The sequence below is a fragment of the Podarcis liolepis genome, assembly GCF_965112155.1.
Source record: "Podarcis liolepis genome assembly, chromosome: 17".
Classification (NCBI taxonomy): domain Eukaryota; kingdom Metazoa; phylum Chordata; class Lepidosauria; order Squamata; family Lacertidae; genus Podarcis; species Podarcis liolepis.
The window spans coordinates 36327786-36344647 of record NC_139571.1 but is presented as its reverse complement, the minus strand read 5'-3'; the positions used below and the strand labels follow the sequence as shown (position 1 = coordinate 36344647).

General features: G+C 44.8%; 1 protein-coding gene across 1 annotated transcript in view; it reads left to right on the top strand.

Moving 5' to 3' along the window:
* Positions 1-16862, top strand: part of WRN (WRN RecQ like helicase) — a 62404-nt gene that overhangs the window by 17510 nt on the left and 28032 nt on the right. The window contains exons 13-22 of the mRNA XM_083481656.1: positions 994-1061; positions 2541-2649; positions 4111-4179; positions 4359-4441; positions 9085-9191; positions 10713-10900; positions 11692-11866; positions 12942-13123; positions 15466-15567; positions 15866-15958. Coding sequence (XP_083337782.1) covers positions 994-1061; positions 2541-2649; positions 4111-4179; positions 4359-4441; positions 9085-9191; positions 10713-10900; positions 11692-11866; positions 12942-13123; positions 15466-15567; positions 15866-15958 — 1176 coding nt within the window. The remainder of the gene's footprint in view (positions 1-993; positions 1062-2540; positions 2650-4110; positions 4180-4358; positions 4442-9084; positions 9192-10712; positions 10901-11691; positions 11867-12941; positions 13124-15465; positions 15568-15865; positions 15959-16862) is intronic.

Sequence of the window (16862 nt, the reverse complement as noted above, 5' to 3'; positions counted from 1 at the left end):
TTGTATTTACTGCATAAACATATATCCCTGGGACAGGTCCCTTGCCCCAGCTGTACTGCTGAATAGAGCTCACCATATGGGTTGCGACCAGCATGCAGAGTGCAGTGGTCTTTAAGCTGTGTTGCTTGGAACATATGGTGGGCTCTGCAACGGTGAGATCAGTGCTGGTGGAGTGGGCTCCCTGAAAACAGTGGGCAAATTATCAATCCCCCCACAGGGCCAGGGGAGTGTTGTGTTAGGTGTCTTCTAGGGCACACTCATGGTGCAAATGAGATGATAGTGGCTTGGTCAGTGGAACAGGAACCAATGGGCTCATTTGGAGGTGGACATCTGGAATAGCTGCATGCATAGGTAGGCAGGGACAATGAGGAATTGACTTGTTGCAAAGGTGACATGGCTGGCTGGATGTTTTCGTGATAGAAGGCAAAGTAAGGGAGATACCAAGGAGAACAATTCCTGCAGCTCTGCTCTATTCCAAATTCCTTAGCTGAAATAGCTCAGTCAATAGAGCATAGAAGACTCAGCTTTCTGTAAAAAGAAACCTGTATGTTGCACATGGGGACGCAGGTGGCACTGTGGGTTAAACCACAGAGCCTAGGGCTTGCCGATCAGAAGGTTGGCGGTTCGAATCCCCACGACGGGGTGAGCTCCCGTTGCTCGGTCCATGCTCCTGCCAACCTAGCAGTTCGAAAGCACACCAAAGTGCAAGTAGATAAGTAGGTACCACTCCGGTGGGAAGGTAAACGGCGTTTCCGTGCGCTGCTCTGGTTCGCCAGAAGTGGCTTAGTCATGCTGGCCACATGACCTGGAAGCAGTACACCGGCTCCCTCGACCAATAAAGCGAGATGAGCGCCGCAACCCCAGAGTCAGCTACGACTGGACCTAATGGTCCCTTTACCTTTATGTTGCACATGAGAGAGTGACTGCTAAGTTGCTGAATAAGACTCAAATGAGAGTTGAACCTTTTGTGTCATGTTTTTCCTTAACTTCAAGGGTCCAGTGGAAAGTGATCTCTTCGGTTTTGCAAGACAGACGAGACAACCTTGTTGTCATGGCAACTGGTGAGCTGCATATATTTTTTCCACAGGTTGTCGTATAAGGGATAAACCCATGAAGATGACTTCCTGAGAGTGTTAGGGTGTAGTGATATGAGCGGTTGTTGCCCCATTGGGATAAAATGCCAAGGATATCTTTGGGTTGGGAGCCTGTAAGCTTTTTGGATGCCATGGTTTGGAGTCTTAAGAACTGCAACTTTAAGGAAGCTCATGAACTTTGATGTTCTCTCCTACACCTGTTCCTCACTGCTCCATCTTTGAAAGGTCAGGAAGCCTTTGGTATGGCATGGTGGAAGTTTAAAGTACCTGTTTCGGGTCAATTTCCCCTTCTTTCTACAGCCTCCACATTTTCACACACACACCCCTTTAGGACAGTATCATACTTCCAGTATTTAGACCAGAGCTTTTCAAACTGTGTGTTGCGACACGTTAGTGTGTCGGCTGCACTGTGTAGGTGTGTCACACGAATGCTGCCTGTGCTCCTCCCAGGGCTGGAAAGGGTTTAGTTTAACCTCCAGTTTGCTAGTAAAACTGAATTACCATATTTTTCACTCTATAGGACACACTTTTCCCCCTCCAAAAATTAAGTGGAAATGTGTGTGTGTCCTATGGAGCGAATTCAGGCTCCTTGGCTTCAGCGATATCAACACGAAGCCTCCGAAGCGCAGAGGGAGCGCTCCCTCCGCGCTCCAGAGGCTTCGCGTTGCTTTCACTGAAGCCTGGAGAGCGAGAGAGGTCGGTGCACACTGACCCCTCTCGCTCTTCAGGCTTCAGGGATAGCCGCCTGAAGCCTCCGGAGTGCAGCGGGAACTCCGAAGGCTTCAGGTTCCTTTTGCTGAAATGGAAGGGGCTCCGTTTCTCCCACTTTGCTGAAGGACGCTGAGCAGAGAAGGGGAGGATTTTCCCCCCTTGTTCTCCCCCTCTAAAACAAGGTGCGTCCTATGGTCGGGTGCGTCCTATAGAGCGAAAAATACGGTACTGTGTTGCGAAATGATGCATGTTTAAAAAGTGTGTCACCAACATGAAAAGTTTGGAAAGCTCTGATTTAGACAATACTAAGTTATTAGCTAACTAGGCAACATAGTGCCAGAATTGGTGTTAATATGCTCAGACCACTTTGTTCCTATTGGCATTCTTGCTGCCACATTGTGCACCAGCTGTGTAGCCGCATGTACATCTTATTCTATTATTCTGATCTAGAGGTCGCTGGAACAAAGGGGACTGAAGCTGGTTCATTAAATTTTGTGCCAGTTTTAGCCTTGCTGTGATTTTCTCTGCATCTGTAAAATTTTAATTTGAAGTGTTGTAGAAGGTCCTTATTAGTACTGACATAGACATGAGGATAAACCCACTAATATCATTATATACATCTGTGTCTCTATAAAGACTGATAACAAACTAGGGAGGTTGAGGAAAGGAAATGTTGTTTTCCAATGAGATTCCCTTATCATTCAAGATGTGTTCATTCAATATATATTATTTCAGGATACGGGAAAAGTTTGTGCTTTCAATTTCCACCAGTTTATACAAGAGGAATTGGAATAGTAATCTCTCCCCTTATTTCTTTGATGGAAGACCAAGTACTACAACTTGAGTAAGTCTAGGCCTGCCGTGAAGAAATGGGCTTGTCTTCATTTTATATATTGTGATTCTGTGTCTATATGATGAAAGCAGCCTTGTGATGAAAGCAGCACTAAAAGGTGGCCTAAAACATATTTTAAACCAATAAATCAGAACACCTGTTGTCTTTTCCCAGCCGCATCAAACTTTGAGGATATGTTTGTCTCTGGTTTTTTTAACTGTAATCCACAAAATGTCCAAACCTATCAAAAAAGTGTAGCGCAAAACAAATGTAGCACCTTTTCTCTCTTAAAGGTGCTTTTCTTTTATTCATTGCAAAAGAGATGTTCCTGGGTCTATTTTTTTTTTAAAGCTTCTTTAATAAAAAGAAATGAACTAGAAGATTTTATATTTCTGTAGCGGAGAATTTCATTTTCTAAGACATACGATGTGACAACCATGCATCGGATGTCCCCGAGAAGCATACCCTTAATGTAGTGTTGAACTAGAAATGTCCAGCTTTATCTCCCACCCCACTGCACCAAAATCCCTTTTCCGAATGCATGTTGGAAGTTCAATTGTTCCTCTACATATACAGTGGTACCTTGGGTTACAGACGCTTCAGGTTACAGACTCCGCCAACCCAGAAATAGTACCTCGGGTTAAGAACTTTACCTCAGGATGAGAACAGAAATCGCGCAGTGGCAGCGGGAGGCCCCATTAGCTAAAGTGGTACCTCAGGTTAAGAACAGTTTCAGCTTAAGAACGGATGTGGCGTTTGCCCTCCTGGGTAGGTGACATCATGCTGGCTCATAAGGAAAGGGTTAAATGAGTGTGAAGTGATTGGCAAGTGGGAACCCAAGGGGAGGAGTTAGAGTTGGAGTTGTTGAGAAGTCAGTTGGGTGTTAGAGAAGAGAGAGGGAGGATAAGTCTGTGGGTTGGGATAGTTTGATGTGAGAGAGTGAGAGAATCTGTTAAGAGGAGTCAGATAGGCAGTTGGGATAATCAGTTAGAAGTTATTAGGAAGGTATAGGCTGGTAAAGTAACTAAGATTAAGAAACTGACAAGAAAAATGATCTGAAACCATAAACTTGTTAATGCTTATAAAATAAACTTGTTTATTTGGTTTGATGTTAATAACTGTTTGGACTCCGTGTTTACCTGAAGAGAAACGGGATGGTGGCAGCGGGGAAGCAATCACAGTGGTGGCACAGGGATCAATAGACCGTCAAACGTCCAGGGACCCTTTGTGATCACCACAACGGACTTCCAGAACAAATTAAGTACTTAACCCGAGGCACCACTGTAATACTACTCTAGAAGGCAAAGTGATAGATGGGAAGTGAAAACGTAAAATGTATCTTACTTTTTATGGCGAATTAGTGAAAGCCCTGCTTAGAGAACAGCCACTGTGCAGTCAGACAGATTTTTACTGTTTCTAGCCAATGGGTATTACAATCTAAATCATAAAAAAAACTGTGGTGTTTTCTTGTAGGATGTCAGGAATTCAAGCTTGTCTACTTGGATCAGCACAGTCAAAGAATGTCAGAGGGGAAATCAAAGCGTAAGCCTTGCCTTGTCTTCTTTTTTTGGGGTGGTCAGGCAAATAACGTGCCTCTTCTTAGGCAGAGTCCTAAAGTTGCTTTTAAAGAACTTTATAAAGTACAGTAAACATGAAAGAGCAATTTCAAACATAAAAAAGCTGAACTTGAGCTCACAGCTGTTTTCTCCTCTTTTTTCTAGGGGCCACTATAGAGTTGTCTACATTACCCCAGAGTTCTGTTCGGGGAACTTGCCATGGCTTGAGGAACTTGACAGAACAATTGGTAAGTAGGAATAGTTGATAGTGTTAAAAAAATTCAGAAGAGATTGCTGCTCTTGGAATTGCTAGGAGTTTTATCTACAGTGGTACCTCAGGTTACATACACTTCAGGTTACAGACGCTTCAGGTTACAGACTCCGCTAACCCAGAAATAGTACCTCGGGTTAAGAACTTTGCCTCAGGATGAGAACAGAAATCACGCGGCAGCAGCGGGAGGCCCCATTAGCTAAAGTGGTCTTCAGGTTAAGAACGGACCTCCAGAACAAATTAAGTACGTAACCATAGGTACAACTGTATTGGAGTCTAGTTTCTTATAAAACACCTATGAGTTTTCACAGAAATAACAACAAAAAACACGTGGTATCAAAAGAATGCTTTTTAGAATGCCCATGGGCTCTGTAGACTGAGTCAATTTTTCTGAAAAGGTGAATTATTATTTTCATTTCATTACATTACATTACATTACCCTGCCCATCTGGCTGGGTTTAAAAACTTCCCTAAACAGGGCTGCCTTCAGATGTCTTCTAAAAGTCGGATAGTTGTTTATCTTCCTGGTTCCCTGTAACCTCACTTCTCGCAGTGAGGGAACTGCCAGAAGGCCCTTGGAGGAGGACCTCAGTGTCTGAGCTGAATGATGGGGGTGGAGATCCTCCTTCAGGTATACTGAGCCAAAGCCATTTAGGGCTTTAAAGGTCAGCACCAGCACTTCGAATTGTGCTTGAAAACATACTGGGAGCCAATGTAGGTCTTTCAGGACCGGTGTTACATGGTCTTGGCCATATAACTCAAATGTCCAAATATGGCTGGTGACATCCGAAGAGGTCTTCCAGCCTCCAGAGATTGTCATTCTAGTCCTTACCAACAGTGGTTTCCCATTTTGAAACAAACCTCTTAGTCTTTTAATGCTCACCCACTTCCAACTTTAGAAATGAGCATATCTTTTCAGACACATGCAGTCTTGACGATTTAGAACTGTATAAAGGAATGAGAACAGATGTTTGCACCAGCAGCTCCTAACTCTAAAGGTTGATAAAGGATTTTCCAGGGAGAGCATACCAAAATAGAGTGCCTGCCATCGAGGAAATTGCAGGCTATTCTTCAGTGTATCATTTCAGCGTTATTAGCAATTAAGGCACTGTTGTTGCCAGCAAACAACACAGTATGACCTGAGACTGGGAATCCCCAACCTCTCTACCTTTGATTTACTGCGTGTTACTCGCTGCCACCCATCAAAAAAACAAAGATCATGGCCACTGGTCCCATCACCTCCTGGCAAATAGAAGGGGAAGAAATGGAGGCAGTGAGAGATTTTACTTTCTTGGGCTCCATGATCACTGCAGATGGTGACAGCAGCCATGAAATTAAAAGACGCCTGCTTCTTGGGAGAAAAGCAATGACAAACCTAGACAGCATCTTAAATAGCAGAGACATCACCTTGCCAACAAAGGTCCATATAGCTAAAGCTATGGTTTTCCCAGTAGTGATGTATGGAAGTGGGAGCTGGACCATAAAGAAGGCTGATCACCGAAGAATTGATGCTTTTGAATTATGGTGCTGGAGGAGACTCTTGAGAGTCCCACGGACTGCAAGAAGATCAAACCTATCCATTCTTAAGGAAATCAGCCCTGAGTGCTCACTGGAAGGATGGATCCTGAAGCTGAGACTCCAATACTTTGGCCACCTCATGAGAAGAGAAGACTCCCTGGAAAAGACCCTGATGTTGGGAAAGATGGAGGGCACAAGGAGAAGGGGACGACAGAGGACGAGATGGTTGGACAGAGTTCTCGAAGCTACAAACATGAGTTTAACTAAACTGCGGGAGGCAGTGGAGGACAGGAGTGCCTGGCGTGCTCTGGTCCATGGGGTCACGAAGAGTCGGACACAACTAAACGACTCAACAACAACAACACTCACTGCCACCCGCCCCCATCCCCAGCCATACTTTCTTATTCCAGTGACAGAAATCTACCAAATATTTTTGCCATTGCCACAGAGAAGAGGAAGGATTGTCTATAGGCAAAGTCTGGAACAGAAACAAAGATCTTTGGGAGAACCATTACTATGAAAGCTTAATCCCTTTCTTTAAGTTCTAAAAGGAGGGTCAAATTTTCTTCTTCTCATTTGGGCCAAGTTGTTGATTGTAAGTACTCCAAAATACCTTGGGAAGAGAGCACGGCCTTAGCTGATAAGGATATTTGGTCTTTCCAGCTAGTGTTGAGACTTGGTTAATTGCAGCTTTGCATCCTTAACTTCAAGGCCAGCTACTGTATGGAATCTGCCTCAGGGTTAGATAAACAGAGTAAGCTCTTATCAGAGAAATGACTTATGGCATGTTCTTGGTTGTCCACCTGGGCTCCGCCGATGTTTACATTGGCTCTGATCCAGTCAGCCAAGGTTTCTGTTAATTGAAGTCCCTCTTGTCTGTGCTCTGTACTTCTCCACTTCTGAGAATTGCAAGAAACTTAATGTGGGAAAGGATGTAGGAGTGCGAGGATAAGATAACTTTTTGTAGACCTTGACTTATGGGAGCATTGGGAAGGTTCAGTGGAGAGCACATTTTTCTTTTTCCCTTTCTCTTCTGCAAAATGTCAACATAAGTTTGCAATTAGGTTGTAGGGTTTTATTTCTGCCAAGTGACAGCTGCTTTTTTTAAAAAAACTTTAGTAAAGAGGTGGCTAACCTGTTGGGAGTAGTTGGAGTTCCATGACATCTGGAGGTCCACAGATTAATTTGAGGTTCCAATCAGCATTAAAGCTTACTAGAATAATTTCTGGCATAAATGTTAACTGGGTCGTCTAATCAGGGTTCAAGTTTGCTCATTAGCAACCCAGTTGCCCTACTGTAGACAAACAGAAATCTAGGCAGGAGTTTAAAGGCAGACACAGAGGTTTTATTATACTAATTCAACCAGATCCATGCCTTTCTGAACATCGGCTGGGCTACAAGTGCAGGTTTCTTCTGAGTAGACTTCGGATCTGGAAGCCTCCTTGCAGCAGGGCAAGCACTTCTCTACTGGTTCATTGTCTTTCACGGGGTCCACCTTTGTCTTAGCTATACAGTGGTACCTTGGGTCACAAACACTTCGGGTTACACACTCCGCTAACCTGGAAGTAGTTGGGGCACCTTGCACAGTCCTGCTGTCTCTCGGTGTCTAATATTCTTTGCCTGACCGTAGCTTTTGCCTGGTCCAAACCCAGACTTAGAAGGGCTTGAGGGGCAAAACCCAATTTCCGGAGGGTGTTCAGGACTGCAGTCTGCCAGCCCGACTGGAATTGGTCACAGAGGATCAATGGGGCTATCCCTCGGGTGAGCAGGTTCAGTGTCAGCCATTTGTAAATTGATGTTAGGCAGATGCTAGCCTCCACTCTCATCATCCCCGTTTCCAATCTAACCCATGCGTTTGAGACACATCTGGGGACTTGGAGGAGAGCTCTGAGAAGTCTGGATTGAACTCTCTCAAGTGGGGAGAAAGCAGAGGAAGGCGGGTTCTTTAGATGTCCCTTTTATAAAGAGGCACGTAGTAAGATCATGGATCCCCTACTGGTGAGGCTCGCCCACCTCCCGCAAAAGCAAAAATTTGACCTTTTGCTGTTGGGCAAAGATCAGAAGATGACCTGGATGGTCGCCAGATTCTGTCTACAGATCTGTAGGCACAGACCATCGCCCAACCCAAAATAGTCCGGCATGAAAAGCCCCAAACACGGTTCCATGGGTGATTCCATGGGTGATTCTGAGACAGTTTATTGTTGCACATGGTTTTCTAAATTTAGTGTTGTATATTGTTTTAATTGTCTGTTTTAACCATATTTGCACAGCAGTTTTTAACGTTGTGAGTGTCCTCTATTTAAGAGGATTCTACTCTGCAGCCTCTTAGTTGTTTTATCTGCGAGTTTTTTAGTTTTTATGCTCTTACAGCTGTTTTAACTGCGTGTCTTTGTTGGTTTTTAGCTCTTATCGGTTTTAATTATTAGTTTTTTATTTATCCATTATCTGTGTTTAATCTTGTATTTTATTCAGATGTTTTATGCCTGTTTCCTTGTCCTCATTTGCCCTAACAATTATCGGTCAAAAATCCCAACTGCTATTTTATCTATATGCTTTTCTTAATCCTGGTCTGTGACCGTAATAAAGTTCATTCATTCATTCAACCTGGAAGTAGTGCCTTGGGTTAAGAACTTTGCCCCAGGATGAGAACAGAAACTACGCACCGGCAGTGTGGCAGCAGCGGGAGGCCCCATTAGCTAAAGTGGTACCTCAGGTTAAGAACGGTTTCAGGTTAAGAATGGACCTCTGGAACGAATTAAGTTCATAACCAGAGGTACCACTGTAGAGGTCCAGAAAAGAATCTGATCCACAGTGCATATAGAGGTTTGCTCCAGATGAGGTGTCTGTAAGACTGGATTAGTTGGGCTGCTTTAATGGGTTCTTTAGGTGTGTCAGGGCTTACTGCAGCATCCTGGGCCTCTTCCTCAGATGAGGTACACCCAGAGGTCTGGGTCACTCTGGCTTCTGACATCTGCTAATTCAAAGTAGACTACTTGCATAAGTGGTTAAATTTGCAAAACGTATATACCAATTGGCTCTGAAATCTATACTGTCGTAAGTGCTCTGTAACCACATGATCGGGCCTGTCTTAACTCATCTTAGGCATCACCCTGATAGCTGTTGATGAAGCTCACTGTATTTCTGAATGGGGACATGACTTCAGGAATTCTTTCAGGTCTTTGGGGTTGTTGAAGAAACATCTTCCGAAGGTACAGTATAGTCATTGCAAGAAATTTTTCTGATTTAATTTTTTTGAACATAGATCAACTTTAACAAAACAAATGTTTGATCTCTGTGCGCTGTGTATAGTTTTTGATCATTCCTTGTGTTTCCATTTCGGATGGGCAGCTTGCTACATCAGGCACAGGCAACCTCAGCCCTCCAGATGTTTTGGGAGTACAATTCCCATCAAACCTGACCACTGGTCCTGCTAGCTAGGGATCATGGGAGTTGTAGGCCAAAAACATCTGGAGGGCCGAGGTTGCCTATGCCTGCGCTACATACTCTTCCCTCTGTGATTACACATTAATGTGCATACTAGCATAGGCTCAATTCAGAATCATGCCAACCATAAATTATGCTAAAGATGGTTTGAACTTCCAGGTATATTAGCTGTGGTTATCTGCTCTTGTTTTCCAACTACTCGGCACTCCCAGAGGCCGAAGCACTATAAAAATGGAAGAGCAGTAACAGCCACAATCCCCTTTTGCCAATCTGTACATCATGCTGTACTGTAGTAAAAAGGTAAAGGTAAAGGTACCCCTGCCCGTACGGGCCAGTCTTGACAGACTCTGGGGTTGTGCGCCCATCTCACTCAAGAGGCTGGGGGCCGGCGCTGTCCGAAGACACTTCCGGGTCACGTGGCCAGCGTGACAAGCTGCATCTGGCGAGCCAGCGCAGCACACGGAAACGCCGTTTACCTTCCCGCCAGTAAGCGGTCCCTATTTATCTACTTGCACCTGGGGGTGCTTTCGAACTGCTAGGTTGGCAGGCGCTGGGACCGAGCAGCTGGAGCGCATCCCGCCACGGGGATTCGAACCGCCGACCTTTCGATCGGCAAGCCCTAGGCGCTGAGGCTTTTACCCACAGCGCCACCCGCGTCCCTTGCTGTACTGTAGTAGGCACATGCAAACTGGTTTCCAACCTTGGCTTCTGATTCTGGTGTGCTGGCTGCCGCAAACCATGGTTTGCCAAAACAGACAACAGACTAAATCATAATTAACCCTGGTTTGGCAAGATGGCTGAATTGTGCTATTGAGCTTTGGGGCTATAAGAAAAAATTAATGGTCTGCGGAAAGGGGAGTGTATGATCCTGCAGCTCACTCCCAGTCTGGAGAGCATGACATGCACATGGACTCTTAAAGGTTGCCTCACAACCTTTCGGGGGAGGAAGGGAAGTGGTGGGAGGAAGGCCAGAATATGGATCATGATAACCTGTATGAATGTTCACTGTAACTGCAAATGTTGACATTGAAGGAGAAGGTGATGATGGATATTTCCTAGACTCCTCCTAGAATTCTTCTGGGAAACTTAATCTGACCCTACTGAAAACAATGTGCTTTGCATATATTTACACTTTCCACACCAATTAGAGTAAATTAAATCAGAGTCCCCGCTTATACTTTATTCCTTAAATTTTGGATTATGATATAAAAAGAGTTTAATGCTTTGATTTCTTTTTATCCATCACCTTTACATTTCCCAGATTTCTGCTTCTTTTTTCTTTTCAGGTTCCCATTGTTGCATTAACGGCAACAGCAAGCCCTTCTGTCAGAGAGGACATCATAAACTGTCTGAACCTTAAGACTCCCCAGGTCACATGTACCAGCTTTGACCGGCCTAATTTATACTTAGAAGTAGTAAGGAAAACTGGAAATATCATCGTGGACATACAGCAGTTCCTTGTTAAAAAAGACAAGTTAGTGTGTTTTGTCCCTCCTTCGCCCGCAAATTTTGTGTTCCAAGGTTACCGCTGGAAAGAAACGTTTATAAATATTTATTTAAATTTTTTTTTTAAAAAAATAAAGGCTCTTCTACTCCAATAACACTTTCCCCCAACTTCTGAAATGTGTTGATAGTCCGCAACAGTAGATCAGTATTTCCCCCCCCAAGTTTATTATGAGATTAATAGAGCCAGTATTCGAGGAGAAAATCTACAAGAAAGATTTGTCACAAGGCTAACGTACAGTGGTGCCCCGCAAGACGAATGCCTTGCAAGACGGAAAACCCGCTAGACGAAAGGTTTTTCCGTTTTGGAGGTGCTTCGCAAAACGAATTTCCTATGGGCTTGCTTCGCAAGATGAAAATGTCTTGCGAGTTCCTGCAGGGTTTTTTCCCTCCCCCCCCCTTTTCCCAAGCCGCTAAGCCGCTTATCAGCTGATCCGCTAAGCCGCTTAACAGCTGATCTGCTAAGCCGCTTAACAGCTGATCGCTAAGCCGCTTAACAGCTGATCCGCTAAGCCGCTTATCAGCTGATCCGCTAAGCCACTAAGCTGCTTATCAGCTGATCCGCTAAGCCCGCTAAGCCGCTAATAGCGCTAAGCCGCTAATGGGCTTGCTTCGCAAGACAAAAAAACCGCAAGACGAAGAGACTCGCGGAACGGATTCTTTTCGTCTTGCGAGGCACCACTGTATTTTCTTTGTTCGTTCCTTGGATATCCTAATGATCTATGTCACATGCAGATGCTTTCTTCTTCTTTAAATTCTTAGATTTAGTTATGAGTTTGAAGGCCCCGCTATTGTTTACTGCCCATCAAGGAAGACAACTGAACAGGTAGCTGCAGAGCTGACAAAATTAAACATTGTTTGTGGAACATACCATGCTGGCATGGGAATCGCAGCAAGGAGAGACATCCACCACAAATTCATGAGAGATGAAATTCAGGTATGAAGGAAATGCTGTTTGCTTGTCATAAGGTGCTATGTGGTTGTATTTTGTGGGATATACAGGGGGAAATTAGGAGGAAGCATCATAGTCGCTAAATATGTCCCAAGGTCCCACCTCCCACTTTCCTTCCAAGCTCAGCAGCCACAATCCAGCATAAGTTAGCTCTGACTGTGTCCCAGTGACATCAATAAAATTTAAACTGGTTGCAACTAAGGTTGTGATTCCATGCACACTTAACCTGGGAGTGAATCCAATTGATTTCAGCAATACCTCTGACCAGTGGCAGAGGAACCTGGGGCGGGACGCCCAGCCCGGTGATGCACACGCGACATCCATACGTAGGCTGCCCTGGGTGCCACTCGGGGGGGGGGTTGACAAGATGGCCTTCCTCAGTATGGGTGCCACTCACGCGAGTTGTACGGTTGCTGTGCGAGCGGTACCCATACTGACTGCGTGCACCCTCAACTGCTCTACAGCTGGGGGGAGGCAGGGGCCATCTTGTCACACACACACACCCCAGAGTGGCGCCCCCCCCCACTTCGTAAGCCCCTGCCTCTGACTATATGTTCATAGGATTTGGCTGCATGGCTTGTTCTATTGCTTTAAACTGGACTTTCAGGTAGTACCTTTTACTGGGCTGTGCCCAATATAGCTCCAGTTTGGCTACAGTGGTACCTCAGGTTAAGTACTTAATTCGTTCCGGAGGTCCCTTCTTAACCTGAAACTGTTGTTAACCTGAAGCACCACTTTAGCTAATGGGGCCTCCTGCTGCTGCCGCGCCGCCAGAGCCCGATTTCTGTTCTCATCCTGAAGCAAAGTTCTTAACCTGAAGCACTATTTCTGGGTTAGCGGAGTGTGTAACCTGAAGCGCATGTGACCTGAAGCGTATATAACCCGAGGTACTACTGTACTTTGATTTCACTGCCTTTAATGAGTGCTTTGCAACTGGAGACATAGCCATAGTATATACTTTATGTAGCTGGACACATTAAACTGTTGTAAGCACATCGAATTTTTTCCATGCATCAATATTAAAGTGGAGTTAAAAACTGATATGGTGGTTGTTTTTCAGTGTATAGTAGCGACTGTAGCTTTTGGAATGGGCATCAATAAAGCAGACATCCGGACAATTATTCATTATGGAGCGCCAAAGGAAATGGAATCGTATTATCAGGAAATTGGAAGGGCTGGTCGTGATGGGCTCCCTGCCTCTTGCTATGTATTATGGACGCCAGGTGACATGAGTTTCAACAGGTAACCAATACTACTGGCCTACCATGCTTTCCTCTCTCCTCATGTACTTACAAGGAGGAGTTTGGAAGCTTTTGCTTCTGATTTCAGAGAACCACATTTTAACTTGCCAGCCCAGTCTTAAACTGTTATTGTTTAAAATGTTATTAACGTTTGCTGGAGGAGACTCTTGAGAGTCCCATGGACTGCAAGAAGATCAAACCTCTCCATTCTGAAGGAAATCAGCCCTGAGTGCTCACTGGAAGGATAGATCCTGAAGCTGAGACTCCAATACTTTGGCCACCTCATGAGAAGAGAAGACTCCCTGGAAAAGACCCTGATGTTGGGAAAGATGGAGGGCACAAGGAGAAGGGGACGACAGAGGATGAGATGGTTGGACAGTGTTCTCGAAGCTACAAACATGAGTCTGACCAAACTGCGGGAGGCAGTGGAAGACAGGAGTGCCTGGCGTGCTCTGGTCCATGGGGTCACAAAGAGTCGGACACGACTAAACAACAACAACAACAACAATGTTTACCCATGGTTTGTCTTAACAAGCCAATTTCATAACCCAGTGTTTGAATGTAACCTTTTTCAAACAAACCATAGTTAAGATCAACCACAGTTTGTTGGGTTTGGGCAACACAAAAAGCTACTGTTGGTCCAAACAATCTTTTATTGTAAATCTTTTTGGGATGCTTCTGAGAGTGTGAAATGATATATAAATATAACAGACAAACAAAAAAAGGTAAAGGATCCCTGGCAGTTGAGTCCAGTCGCAGACGACTGGGGTTGTGGCGCTCATCTCGCTTTATAGGCTGAGGGAGCCGGCGTTTGTCTGCAGACAGCTTCCGGGTCATGTGGCCAGCATGACTAAGCCGCTTCTGGCGAAACCAGAGCAGCGCACAGAAACGCCGTTTACCTTCCTGCTGGAGCGGTACCTATTTATCTACTTGCACTTTGACGTGCTTTCGAACTGCTAGGTTGGCAGGAGCTGGGACCGAGCAACGGGAGCTCACCCCGTCGCAGGGATTCGAACCACCGACCTTCTGATCGGCAAGCCCAAGAGGCTCAGTGGTTTAGACCCGTGCTAACTAACTTTCAAGCAAAAGCTTCTGAACTCCTTCTGATGGGCACCGAAGAACATGGAGTATGCAAGAGCTCAAGGCTCACTGCATCTTGTTCTTGTTACTCTAAACTCTGGTTTAGTGTGATGTCTGAACATGACCATTGAGGTAGTCGGTGGAACTCAGTGTAGCATTAAGTGGGATATGCACACGAGGAATGAGGTCTGCTGACACCCCCCCCTTCACCCCTCACGTGTCCCCTAAACCTGTTCTGGGATTCACCCCCCCAACCCCCAGAGCATATTTAGGGAGTGCGTGGGAGGAGGAGAGAGAGGGGAGTCCTGTTGGGCAAGTGGGCCTAATTCCACACACACACAACACATAGTTGAATCCCACCCAGTGTATGTGAAATACTTTATATGCTTGAGATGTGTTATAAAATTGTGATATCATTGTTTTTAATGTTACTTTGCCCAGTCAGACTGCAGTTTCTGTCTATGGTGTCAGTCTGTTTTATATAGACAGAATACAGTGGTACATCAGGTTAAGTACTTAACCAGAAGCACCACTTTAGCTAATGGGGCCTCCTGCTGCTGCCGCGCTGCCGGAGCCCGATTTCTGTTCTCATCCTGAAGCAAAGTTCTTAACCTGAAGCACTATTTCTGGGTTAGCAGAGTCTGTAACCTGAAGCGTCTGTGACCTGAAGTGTATGTAACCTGAGGCACCACTGTATCTGCATATAACTAGAGAAATCGTGACAACATGGCAATATATGGACGATGACAATACAGTGGTGCCCCGCAAGACGAATGCCTCGCAAGACGAAAAACCCGCTAGACGAAAGGGTTTTCCGTTTTTCGATGCGCTTCGTAAGACGAATTTCCCTATGGGCTTGCTTCGCAAGACGAAAACGTCTTGCGATTTTTTTCGCTCCCCCCCCTTTTTCTAAGCCGCTAATAGCCTTTTAGCCGCTAAGCCTTTAATAGCCACTAAACTGCTAATAGCGCTAATCTGCTAAGCCGCTAATAGGGTTGCTTCGCAAGACGAAAAAACCGCTGGATGAAGAGACTCGCGGAACGGATTCTTTTCGTCTTGAGAGGCACCACTGTATGAAATTTCAGTGTGCATTTCCTCGCTCTTCATTTCTTGCTCCGTTTATAGCTATGACCGATTTATATTGCATGAAAAGCATGTGTGTAGGATGTTTGTGCAAATTTTATATTTTCTTGGAAGGTGACAGGGAGATAATGAACGTTTCATCTCTAATTTTCTCCTTCTCTCCCCCACTTTCTTTTTAAGACACCTACTCAGTGAGATACGTAATGAAAAATTTCGCCTGTACAAACTGAAGATGATGGCAAAGATTGAGAAATACCTCAGCTTGAATAGCTGCAGGAGAAAGTACGTGTTATACTTTATATTTTAGCAAGTAACAATCAGGAGCTGTCAACACAGCTCAATGAAAATCTTTCAAAGTTTTGTAAAGTGCCGCTTGCATTCTGGTACATTTTTGTATTTGCACCTTGAAGCTCATACTTTGAAAAAAATATATATGCCCGTCTCGGGACAATTCAAGCAAGATAAATTAGCTCCCAGGTGAACTAATTAATGATGGTGATTTCTGCTCATTGTTTTCTTCAATGAATTTAACATGTAAATTCTTGTTCTTTTATTTAATTCCCAATGTTCTCTTGGGTAGAATCATTTTGTCACATTTCGAAGACAAACAACTCCGAAAGGCCTCATCGGGTATCATGGGAACAGAAAAATGTTGCGATAATTGCAGATCCAGGTAAATGTTCCTCCCAAAAGATTAAAGGTTTGGAACTGTCTTCCCACAGCTTATATGACAAGCAGCAATAGGTCTCTAATGGCTCTCTGTTAATGAAGTTTTCTTCAAATGTTGTTACTTTTAGGGTAAACGGTGCAAGGTGCCATCCTGCAATTCCCAATCAAAAGCTGACTCGCAGGATTATGGCTTTAGTTTCAAATTTAAAATCCACCCTTAAAAAGCCAAGTAATAAAAATGAAAAGGTCTTCTTTGAATTTATATCGGAGAACGACTGTGGGCACTGAGCTCAAGTTGTGAAGGCAAATATTACCGTATTTTTTGCTCTATAAGACTCACTTTTTCCCTCCTAAAAAGTAAGGGGAAATGTGTGTGCGTCTTATGGAGCGAATGCAGGCTGCGCAGCTATCCCAGAAGCCAGAACAGCAAGAGGGATCGCTGCTTTCGCTGTGCAGCGATCCCTCTTGTTCTGGCTTCTGGGATTCAGAATATTTTTTTTTCTTGTTTTCCTCCTCCAAAAACTAGGTGCGTCTTGTGGTCTGGTGCGTCTTATAGAACAAAAAATACGGTAAATCTTATATCCTAAATGCCTTGACCTAACCAGGGCCTCTTCCATAGTTCATGGTTGACCAGCCTGCACTGGCAAAGGCCACATCTGGACACTAGTCAGGTGGGCCTGAAGGCCTGGTAATATGACACAAAGACAGGCTTATACTGCTTCTTGTCTGTCCCCCCACACCCTGGCCTTCTGCCGCATGGCCTTAGACTAGAGGCACAACTGCCAGGGATCTTAGGAGAAGGAGCTATGTACTGTACTCTTGTGCACACCCAAGCATCACTAGCTCATACTTCGGACTTGATTTATGGCTGATGTACAATAAAGGTTGGGACGCGGGTGGCGCTGTGG